The 12,569-nt window shown below is 45.3% G+C and overlaps 1 protein-coding gene across 3 annotated transcripts in view; it reads right to left on the reverse strand.

Annotated features, from left to right (window-relative positions):
• The window catches only part of mog2a (2-acylglycerol O-acyltransferase 2-A), a 33,542-nt gene that overhangs the window by 7,249 nt on the left and 13,724 nt on the right, over positions 1-12,569 (reverse strand). The window contains exons 1-3 of one of the 3 annotated variants that reach the window (XM_014197078.2): positions 7,013-8,226; positions 6,665-6,869; positions 6,230-6,404 (exon numbers count right to left, since the gene is read on the reverse strand). In XM_014197078.2, coding sequence (XP_014052553.1) covers positions 6,230-6,404; positions 6,665-6,869; positions 7,013-7,018 — 386 coding nt within the window. In that variant the 5' untranslated portion in view covers positions 7,019-8,226. 3 annotated transcript variants of the gene reach the window in all.

The raw sequence follows: 12,569 nt of genomic DNA on the forward strand, positions 1-12,569 counted from the left end.
TACTGATGCAGGCAATGAGGCAGTGATTGCTGAGATCTTGGTTGAAAACAGCAGAGGTGTATTTGGAAGGCGAGTTAGTTAGGATGATATCTATGAGGGTGCCCATGTTTACGGATATGGGGTTGTACCTGGTAGGTTCATTGATAATTTGTGTGAGATTGAGGGCATCAAGCTTAGATTGTAGGATGCCGGGGTGTTAAGCATGTCCCAGTTTAGGTCACCTAGCAGCACGAGCTAAGAAGATAGATGGGGGGCAATCAATTCACATATGGTGTGCAGGGCACAGCTGGGGGCAGAGGGTGGTCTATAGCAAGCGGCAACGGTGAGAGACTTGTTTCTGGAAAGTTGAATTTTTAGAAGTAGAAGCTCAAATTGTTTTGGTACAGACCTGGATAGTAAGACAGAACTCTGCAGGCTATCTCTGCAGTAGATTGCAACGTCGGCTCCTTTGGCATTTCTATCTTGTCGGAAAATGTTATAATTAGGGATGGACATTTCAGTGGTTTTGGTGGCCTTCCAAAGACAGGATTCAGACATGGCTAAGACATCCGGGTTGGCCGAATGTGCTAAAGCAGTGAATAATCAAACTTAGGAAGTAGGTTTCTAATGTTAACATGCATGAAACCAAGGCTTTCACGGTTACAGAAGTCAACAAATGAGAGCACCTGGGGAGTAGAAGTGGAGCTAGCCACTGCAGGTCCTGGATTAACTTCCACATCACCAGAGGAGCAGAGGAGAAGTAGGATAAGAGTACGGCTAAAGGCTATAAGAACTGGCTGTCAAGCACGTTCGGAACAGAGAGTAAAAGGAGCAGGTTTCTGGGCATGATAGCATAGATTCAAGGCATAATTTACAGACAAAGGTATGGTAGGAAGAGAGTACATTGGAGGTAAACCTAGGCATTGAGTAATGATGAGATAGATAGTCTCTAGAGACGTTTAAACCAGGTGATGTCATCACATATGTCGGAGGCGAAACAACATGGTTGGTTAAGGCATATTGAGCAGGGCTGGAGGGTCTACAGTGAAATAAGACAGTAATCACTAACCAGGACAGTAATGGACAAGGCATATTGATATTAGGGAGAGGCATGCGCAGCCAAGTTAATCGTATGTGTCCAGTGAGTGGTTGGGCTGGCTGGGGACACGGCGATTCAGACAGTTAGCAGGCCGGGGCTAGCAAGCTAGCAGTTAGCAGGCCGGGGATAGCAAGTTAGCAGTTAGCAGGCCGGGGCTAACAAGTTAGCAGTTAGCAGGCAGGGGCTAGCAAGTTAGCAGTTAGCAGGCCGGGGCTAACAAGTTAGCAGTTAGCAGGCAGGGGCTAGCAAGTTAGCAGAAGGGCCTTAGAGGGACGTCGCAATGGGGGAAAGTCTGTTTTTGCCTCCTCGTGCGGTGACGTCGGTAGACCAGTCATGGAATTCCGTAAGGGAGTGTGCTGGGTCCACTTTTCTTTCTGTTGTATATACATTATCTGAAATCTGTATATGTGACCTTTCCCTCTATGCAGATGATTCTGCACTGTTGGTTTCCCACAAAGACAAAAATGTGGTTGAGAAAGCCCTCAGTGCTGAACTTCTGAATGTCAGTAAATGGCTATGACAATAACCTACATGTTTCAAACAGACCACCATAGTCCCTGTGCCCAAGAAAGCTAAGGTAACCTGCCTAAATGATTACCGCCCCGTAGCACTCATGTCGGTAGCCATGAAGTACTTTGAAAGGATGGTCATGACTCGCGTTAACACCAAACCCTAGACCCACTGTAAGGATCGATGCAGGAGATGAGAAGCAGGTACAGGGAGTGAAGGTTTAATAGTTGACGGACATGAAACGGAACAGCATCTGGACAGGAACACATAACAACAATTAATGCGGACACAGGGAACACCACCGAGGAACAGACAGATATACAGGGGGTAATCAACAACGTGAAGGAGTCCAGGTGAGTCCAATGAGCCTGTTGTGCGTTTTGATGGTGTTAGATGCGTGTTAAGGGGTAACCCTTGAACTCCCTCACTTTGTTGATTGCCCCTGCATATATGTCTGCTCCTCTGTTTTGTTCCCAGTAGTAGCATTGTTTGTTGTGTGTTCACTCCCTGCACCTGTTTCTCATCTCCTGTGTTGGGCGTTACAGAATGCTACTACGAATACAAGAAGCATCAGGGTTTTGTTTAGTTGGTGACGTCGGGCTTGGATTCCGCCGCCGATGGAACCGGGGGTGCCTAAGCTGGCTCGAGAGGTTTCCTTGCCCCGGTTGGCTCGGCAGGTACCCATCCCACATCACGCTTCAGCCGGCTCGTCAGGCTCCTATGCATCAGCCGGCCATGAGTTATTTTGTTTTGTTGGTGACGTCGGGCTTGGATTCCACCACCGATGGAACCAGGGGTGCCTACGCTGGCTCGTCAGGCTGTCACGCCCTAGCTGGCTCGAGAGGTTTCCTTGCCTCAGTTTGCTCGGCAGGTTCCCATCCCACGTCATTCTTCAGCTGGCTCATGGGGCTTCTTCGCTGCTGCGGGATCGTCAGGCTGTCATGCCTCAGCCGGCCCGTCCAGCTCACCAAGGTGGGACACCGGGTGAAACCCCTGGGGGGGGGGGGTACTGTCACACCGAGCGGCTCCAGGGCACCAGGCTACCCGTCATTACACCCACCTGTTACCTCCATTGCGCGCATCTGCACTCATTGGACTCACCTGAACTCCATCACTTTGTTGTGGGCCCTACATATATGTCCGCTCCTCTGTGTTGTTCGCTGTAGTAGCATTGTTTGTCGTGTCGTGTTTATGTCCAGAGGCTGTTCTTATTCCGTTGCATGTCCGTCTATATTATATGGTTCACTCCCTGTACCCGCTTCTCATCTCCTGCGTTGGGCATTACACAGGGAGGGGGAGCAGGAGCAGACGTGAAACCAACTCCAATTCACATACCACACCAACTGATCCACAGATGACGCAATCGCACTCCACACTGCCCTTTCCCAACTGGACAAAAGGAACACCTATGTGAGAATGCTGTTCATTGACTACAGCTAAGCGTTCAACATCATAGTACCCACAAAGCTCATCACTAAGCTAAGGACCCTGGGACTAAACACCTCCGTCTGCAACTGGATCCTGGACTTCCTAACGGTCCGCCCCCAGGTGGTAAGGGTAGGCAACAACATATCTGGCACGCTGATCCTCAACACTGGGGCCCCTCAGGGGTGTGTGCTTAGTCCCCTCCTGTACTCCCTGTTCACCCACTACTGCGTGGCCAAGCACAACTCCAACACCATAATTAAGTTTGCTGATGACACAACAGTAGTAGGCCTGACCAACAACAATGATGAGACGGACCATAGGGAGGAGGTCAGAGACCTGGCAGTGTGGTGCCAGTGTAACAGTGTAGGTTCCGTCCCTCTCTTCGCCCCAACCCGGGCTCGAACCAGGGACCCTTGCACACATCAACAACTGACACCCCACGAAGCATCGTTACCCATCGCGCCACAAAAGCCACGGCCCTTGCAACGCAAGGGGAAACCCTACTTCAAGTCTCAGAGCGAGTGACGTCACTGATTGAAACGCTATTAGCGCGCACCACCGCTAACTAACTAGCCATTTCACATCGGTTACACTCACCCCCCCTTTGACCTCCTCCGTTTTCCGCAGCAACCAATGATCCGGGTCAACAGCATCAATGTCACAGTGTAGGTTCCGTCCCTCTCTTCGCCCCAACCTGGGCTCGAACCAGAGACCCTTGCACACATCAACAACTGACACCCCACGAAGCATCGTTACCCATCGCGCCACAAAAGCCGCGGCCCTTGCAACGCAAGGGGAAACCCTACTTCAAGTCTCAGAGCGAGTGACGTCACTGATTGAAACGCTTTTAGCGCGCACCACCGCTAACTAACTAGCCATTTCACATCGGTTACACCAGGACAACAACCTCTCCCTCAATGTGAGCAAGACAAAGGAGCTGATCATGGACCATAGGAGAAAGGAGGGCCAAACAGGCCCCCGTTAACATCGACGGGGCTGAAGTGGAGCAGGTCGAGAGGATAAGGGCACAAGGCGAGACCCAAATGCAGACACAGGAGGCAGATGGTTGAGCTCTGATATTTATTATAACAAAAGGGGCTGGCAAAAGGCAGGTTGGGTACAGGCGAGAGTTCATAAACCAGGTCAGAGTCCAAACAGTACCAGGTGATAGGCAGCCTCGAGGTCTGGACAGGCAGGGTTTCAGTAACCAGGTCCAAGTCCAGACGGTACAAGACAATAGGCAGGCTTGAGGTCAAGGCAAGAAGAAAGGTCAGGCAGGAGGGTTTGGTGTCAGGACAGGTAAGGGACAAAACCAGGAGGGCTAGGAAAAACAGAGACTGGGAAAAATAGGAGCAAGGACAAAAACGCTGGTTGACTTGGCAAAACAAGACAAACTGGCACAGAGAGACAGGAAACACAGGGATAAATACACAGGGGGATAATAAGCGACACCTGGAGGGGGTGGAGACACGCACAAGAACAGGTGAAACAGATCAGGGCGTGACAGAGCGTTTGAAGTTCCTTGGTGTCCACATCACCAACGAACTATAATGGTCCAAACACACCAAGACAGTTGTGAAGAGGGCATGACAACACCTTTACCCCCTCAGGAGACTGAAAAGATTTGGCATGGGTCCCCAGATCCTCAAAAAGTTCTACAGCTGCACCATTGAGAGCATCCTGATCGGTTGCATCTGACCATAAGGCGCTACAGAGTGTAGTGCGCGTAGGGCCCAGTACATCACCGGGGCCCAGCTTCCTGACATCCAGGACCTTTATACGATTATATAGGCGGTGTCAGAGGAAGGCCCAAAAGATTGTCAAAGACTCCAGTCACCCAAATCATAGACTGTTCTCTCTGCTACCCCTAGACCATAAGACTGCTGAACAATTAATCAAATGGCCACCCAGACTATTTACATTGAACACAACCCCCACCCCGCCCGCTGCTACTCGTTGTTTATTATCTATCTTTGCATAGTAATTTCACAAATTACCTCGATTAACCTGTACCCCCACACATTGACTCGGTACTCCCTGTATATAGCCTCGTTATTGTCATGTAATTTTGTTGTGTTACTTTTTGATTATTATTTTGTAAATATTTTCTTTACTCCATTTCTTGAACCGCATTGTTGTTTAAGGGCTTATAAGTAAATACCTGTTGTATTTGGTGGATGTGACAAATAAAATGTGATTTATTTGATTTGTCACTACACCTTGGAAAAACAGAGTCGCTCTTGTACTGGTCCAATGAGAAACTGAGGAAATCCCCTGATTTTAAGGTGGTAGTAGGTGACAGTGGTCACAGCAAAATACTCAGTTAATTATCTTGGATGTGTGCTAGATGACCATCTGACAGGGAGAGCATGGCACGAAAAGTTATCTCCAAAGTGAACCATAAAATTAGGTTCAAGGCAAGAACCTCCAAATATCTGGATAAGAATGCAATGGTGGCATTGGCAGGGGCTCTTGTTCAGTGCCACTTCAACCATGCGTGCTCTTCCTGGTACAATAGTGCCCCCAACATAATTACAAATAAATTGCAGACATCTCAGAACAAATTAGTCAGGATTATTCTTAATCTTCCAGCACGTACTCATCTTGACCATTCCCACTTTGAAAGCCTCAGATGGCTCAAAGTGGAGGAGAGAGTTTCTCAGATGAAATTGTGTCATGTACATAAGATAGTCCATAGTATGGTCCTCAGGTACCTATGTAACTACTTTAACTTGTTCTGGGATAACCATAACTATTCCACTAGAAGGATTTAATAGTGGTATGGTGAAATAAATGTTTTTGTACTCAGCTGCACCCCCCCCCCCCCCCTCACCCTTACAAAAGGACCACAATGGAAATGGTGATATCCTTGACGATTTTCTTACATTTTATGTTGCGGCGTCACCGGCTGGAGCGCCCTCATATATGTATTTTAAAAATAGTCTAATAAATTCAATCAATCATGGTGTCACTTCACTTGTCCCTCTGTATGCCATTTGGTGCTTGCATGCTCCCAATTGAAATTCCTAAAGGGCTTACACGTCACTATTTCAGTAAGCCATCCACAAGTACACACTGTGAACATTAATATCAAACTATGATGAAGTGATTGACACAGTTGAAGTCACTTGTGTAACCATGAGAGTAGTTATAAGATTTAATCAGAGACACAGGCAGTAAAATGTACTCTTCCACCTCTGGCCCTGGTGTTACCCATGTTCCATTGCCAGTTTGACGAAGCCCTTCTTATTGGCTAATTGAATGATGAAGGCGCCAGGGCGTGCGTCAAGGGCCTCGGGGGCTCCTCCTACTGCTATAACAACGGCATTCCCACCTCCCTGTCGACGTAACAGATAGCTGGCACTCTCCTTGTCCGAAGGAATCAGACCTGGGACACACAGTAGACACTGAGATCAGGTGTAGTTAACAGTGGGGGGGGGGGGGTTGGTACACTATTCTTCACTGTCGAACAAACATGTTAATTTGTATCATGATGGTTGTCCCTAATCAATCTATCAGTAATCTATCAATCTATCAGTAAATCAATGAATCAGATGTATTTATATTGCCATCTTGTTTTACAGCAACATCTGTCACAAAGTGTTTCACAGTATCCCTGCCTTGACCTCTAACCCCAACCCCACTAACCTGCCATCATGATGTAGTCTCTGAAGAAGGGGGCTCTGAACCAGAGAGGTAGCATCAGCAGAAAGCTGTCCAGGCCAGGGAACAGTTTCCTGAAGCCTGTAGCGTACGTGCAGAAGTTAATGAAGGCTCCAGCCACCAGGACCCCATGGGGATGGAAACCAAGGATGTAGTTCTGCCTGGGGTCCAAGTCTGCTGTCTTCACCAGCTGCAATACAACACAGAGCGGAGTCACTGCTAAGGACCTCAATACTCAACATAGTTATGCACAACTGCACAACACAGTATACAGGATGCATCAAATTAATTTCTAAATCTCAAAACATTTGAAAGTTTCATTGAAAACCATACTCTCATCGAAGCCTATGAATTGACTTCCAGGTATTTTGCCTTTATCTTCATCACGTTGCATGTGTGAGTTCTCGCTGTTGTTTGTCTGCCTCCACAGCGGCTGTCAGAAAGACTATCCTGCCTCTAACCAGTATTGACCAGTGTCGTCTGTCTCTGTGCACAGGCAGATAGGAGATAAACAGGATGGACGATCATGCCAAAGGTCACAGGATGGGGTCAAAAGTTCTTGTTAGCTACCCTGCTGAAAAAAAAGCATAGACCAGCATAAATGTCAAGCTAGTCCGTGCTGGTCTATCACTGGTCAGTGCTGGTCTAGCTGCCCAGTGAACAAGGTGGACTCAGGCCTATTCTGTTTGAGACCCGGGGGACTCTGCATTGACTTGGACATCTCTGATGGTATAAATACATTTGATTTTACTTCAGTCTATGGCAATGTTTTTTAGTCTCAGTCCACCCAATTTAAAAGTGCACATTGTGACGACCCTCTGACTCTGTCTGCTGAATTCTTTCCCTCTGCCCTTGTTTTCCTTAATACGATGTCGGTGAGCGGTACTGGAAGGGTCGTCAGCGAAATGGGACACACCCAGGCTCGGGTACACCTTTCCCCCATACGTTGAGGAGACACTCTCCATGTAGACACTGTTTTTTGTGGCATTTTGGAGCTTCTTTGTGTTCATGTGTTTTGGTACCTCAACACCCCTCATTATCACCATCTATGCAAGCATCCACTCCCTTACACTGAACACACACACCATTGTTACTTGTGTATGTTTCTTTATTTAATAAATATATTTTTGTTATTTCTTTATCTCCGCGTTGTCTTTCTCCTTGTTACGACCCGGTTCGTAACAACATTCACGTCTAGAACATTTATTCTAACAGCATGTAAGATAAACATGCACAATTAATTACAAAGTCTGCATTAATAGGCCACCCAAAACACTCTAAATGCTGGGTTTGTATCCTGACCCTACTACTGGGTTGCAGGCATTGGGTCATGTAGTTGGGTTGTTGATGGTAGTTTATAGAGATATTACACACAGCGTAATCAGAAGACTGCAGGCGTGGCTTTCAGTTATTTTTGGCCACCTGTGAGTAAATGTTATTCCGGTTCATCTGTTCTGATTTATTAAGGTTGAAGACACTGACAGTTTTGTAGCATTAATGAGGTTTACACAAGTGTATGAGTCCCTTAACTAAGAGACTATGAAAATCCCAACATTGGGATAGTTACCGCTTTGTTACAATATGTAAATAATGTTATGAATATTATATTAGAATATGTTATGTGCAAAAATATTTAAGGAACATTTCAATTTGTGGTGTACGAACTTAACAAGAATCATATTTACTCGCCAAAAATAACTATCTGAAAGCCACGCCACTAATATCAGATGGTCACCAGCATAGTAGCATCAGTGTCCAAAACAACATGCGCTGGTCACCAGAAGAAAAACGCATTTATCGCCAGCATATGGTCTATGTATTTTTTCTTCAGCAGGGTAATCATAATGGGCATGTTATGCTCATGATCAGCATCGCTCAGTCATGTCAAAACAAAGCTGCCAACAAACAGTTTGTATCGACCTCAGTGTTTGAGATTAGCAGTTCAAGGTCAATCAGCTCCATGAATCAAGTCCCCGCCTACTAGCTCGGGCTACACTAACCTCTCACTAGCAAAACAAGGGCAGTGCTTAGTGCTAAGTAAACACTAAGCACTAGGCATGGTGGGATTTATTGACTTTACGGATTGAGATGATTCATTAAAGGATGAATCCTACAGATTTGTGTCTTTCAATGACAAACTAATTTTACTTAGATCAGATAGGTGTGTTTTGCGAAATAATGACATTAACAAACACTATATAGAGAGAGAAGTATGTGGACACCCCTTCAAATTAGTGGATTCGGCTATTTCAGGCACACCCGTTGCTGACAGGTGTATAAAATTTAGTACACAGCCATGCTATCTCCATAGACAAACATCAGTATGGCCTTACCGAAGAGCTCAGTGACTTTCAACATGGCACCGTCATAGGATGCCACCTTTCCAACAAGTCAGTTTGTCAGATTTCTGCCCTACTAGAGCTGCCTTGGTCAACTGTAAGTGCTGTTATTGTTAAGTGGAAACGTCTAAGAACAACAACGGCTCAGCCACGAAGTGGTAGGCCACACAAGCTCACAGAAGGTGAGGCCACACAATGCCCCCATGCACAAAGCGAGGTCAATACAGAAATGGTTTGTCGAGATTGTTGTGGAAGAACTTGACTGGCCTGCGCAGAGCCCTGACCTCAACCCTGTTGAAACCTTTGGGATGAATTGGAACACCGACTGTGAGCCAGGCCTAATCACCCAACATCAGTGCCCAACCTCACTAATGCTCGTGTCTGAAAGGAAGCATGTCCCCACAGCAACATCCCAACATCAAGTGGAAAGCCTTCCCAGAAGAGTGGAGGCTGTTATAGCAGCAAAGGGGGGGACCAACTCCATATTAATGCCCATGATTTTGGAATGAGATGTTCGACGAGAAGGTGTCCACATACTTTTGGTCATGTAGTGTATATTGCTAAGAATGTGAGAGTAGGGTAAATCCCCAAGCGGGTCTCAAACCCAGGCCACCAGCACCAATGACGAACACCCTTACCACTGTTCCAATAAGGGTTATCTCTCTTTTTTTTTATTAAAAAAATATGTATACATTTCACCTTTATTTAACCAGGTAGGCTAGTTGAGAACAATTTCTCATTTACAACTGTGACCTGGCCAAGATAAAGCAAAGCGACACAATCAGCAACACAGAGTTACACATGGTATAAACAAACATACAGTCAATAACACAATAGAAAAAGTTTACATACAGTGTGTGCAAATTAGGTAAGATAAGGGAGGTAAGGCAATAAATAGGCCATAGCGGCGAAATAATGACAATTTAGCAATTAAACACTGGAGTGATAGATATGCAGAAGATAAATGTGCAAGTAGAGATACTGGGGTGCAAAGGAGCAACAACAACAACAAAATAACAGTATGGGGATGAGGTAGTTGGATGGGCTATTTATAGATGGGCTATGTACAGGTGCAGTGATCTGTGAGCTGCTCTGACAGTTGGTGCTTAAAGTTAGTGAGGGAGATATGAGTCTCCAGCTTCAGTGATTTTTGCAATTCGTTCCAGTCATTGGCAGCAGAGAACTGGAAGGAAAGGCGGCCAAAGGAGGAATTGGCTTTGGGGGTGACCAGTGAAATATACCTGCTGGAGCGCATGCTACGGGTGGGTGCTGCTATGGTGACCAGTGAGCTGAGATAAGGCGGGTCACATCCGCCTACAGTATGTTGGCCTTCCACATCTGCAGTGAAAGGTGGCCAAGCTACATTTGTGTTTGTCAGACCATTGAAAATCGGTCTTCTTATGAAAAAGTCTGTAGTGTCCGAACGGTTTGGCCCACAGGGGAAAGGGAAGACTCACGAACACTATGGTGTCCTCCGTTTTTTTCTTCGACCCCCACAAGTGTCACAGGACTCATATGAAGTTAACCCATACAAATTAATAGAAATAAGGAGGTAGTTTTGTTCCAACAAAAATAAGGGGTTATTAAATATGTGTCCAAATATTTTTTTATGTTTCCTGAGCATTCTTATATCTCATAGATAGAGTATCTGGTAAACAATAATGCAAACGAAAAAAACAATTGTTCTTTCGTATTTTTTTGTACCATCATCTTTGAAATGCAAGAGAAAGGCCACATTGTATTATTCCAGCCCAGATGCAACTTAGAGCAGTGTATGTGCAACGTTTTAGACTGATCCAATGAACCATTGTATTTTGTTCCAGATTTTGTGTCAAGACTGCCCAAATATGCCTAATTTGTTTATTAATAACTTTTCATGTTTAAAATTGTGCACTCTCCTCAAACAATATCATGGTATTCTTTCACTGTAATAGCTACTGTAAATTGGACAGTAGAGTTATATCAGATATGTCTATGTCCTGGGAAATGTTCTTGTTACTTACAACCTCATGCTAATCGTATTAGCCTACGTTAGGTCAACCATCCCGTGGAAGGGACACCGATCCCGAAGAAGTTTTAAAAGGTTCTCAGATGGTTTTTGCAAGCTAACGTAGATAGAATGTTCCCATAATTAACAGAAAACTGGACACTCAAACATTAGGGGAACATAACAACAACAAAATAATTTGGGGTTTTGTGATTGTAAACAACCCGTTTGTCCTTCTCTCGTTTCCTGTAGTCCTCTATCTGATCATGAGATTTTGCTCTTTCCAAAAACAAATTACAGAATAAGTCAAGCTCTAAGACCACTGTACTGTTTGTTTTTGGGGAATGGAGCTTTGTCAGATGTTGTACTAGTGGTCAACACAGATGCCTGTATGATTGAGAATGGAGCTGTAGTCGTGGATTGACATAGTGAGAGAACACTGGCCAATTGTTTAGTGGCCCATCATTATTTTGGTCCCTGCTCACAGCAGCCTTTCTTTTCAGGATGAATTATTGGCTCCTATTTCTCCATGTTTACAAACAAAAGAGTTGCCTTCTTATGCCTGTTTATACACTGAACCCATTTTTCACGTTTTCCCAACAGGCTTGACATGCACAGGCTTGGCATATGCATGTTGTTGCATTTTGGCTTAGAGTTAGGTTCAAATGCGACTAACATGTATACATTCTACAAATGTAAAGTCATGAGAGGAGTCAGTGTCTAGTTAGTGTTGATTTCTGCAGAGAGCAGAACAGGTTTTCAAATCAGGTGGTTGGCTCACAGTCGGAGGCAGTGACGCTGTCATTAGGGACGGTGGTGGAGAACAAGACCTCAGTGTAACCGATGACAGCCTCTGAAGGACACTGCTCTGTTCAGACTAACATTGACTCTTTATTCAAGCCTTAATAATGCATGAAGTCAAATGTTCGATCGGCAAAAGACAGGGGATAATACAGGGGAAATTACATTCAAACATGTTTGCTTGAGGAAGTCCTCTTTGTTGGGAACTTGGTATCTAGATGTGTTCAATGTACTGTATCTTTCCTTGAGAAATGAATGAAAGTCCATATGACCTAATTATGTAAATTCCCCATTTGTACGTGTGGCATTCAGAACCAATTTATGTTTTGCTTGAATGAGACATTACTCTCTCTAATAAAACGCATTTGCCTCAATACAGCTCTGTCTGTATACTCAATACACACGGAACACTTTACATACAGTAGAACGTGTTGACTGTGTTCCCTAGTCAGTTGGTTTTGATATTTTATCTTATCAGTACACTGTATGGAACAATCAGGGACATTTACCCCAACTCAAAGGAGCAGAGTCTTGAGGTGGGGCCTCTACCTTGGGAAAACTTTGGACACTGGAGAAGTGGCATTAAGGACACGCTCTGTGCTAAGTACAACAGATAAGCATGCTATCAAAGAAGATATCAGACTGATGTAGCGTCTGTTTCCAACTCACACTCTCAAACACGTAGATCCCCTGAACGCAGATCCCCTTCCAGCCCACTTTCGAGCTCACACTCTCAAACACATAGATCCCCTGAACGCAGCTC

This window comes from Salmo salar, chromosome ssa04 (genome assembly GCF_905237065.1).
Source record: "Salmo salar chromosome ssa04, Ssal_v3.1, whole genome shotgun sequence".
Lineage (NCBI taxonomy): Eukaryota > Metazoa > Chordata > Actinopteri > Salmoniformes > Salmonidae > Salmo > Salmo salar.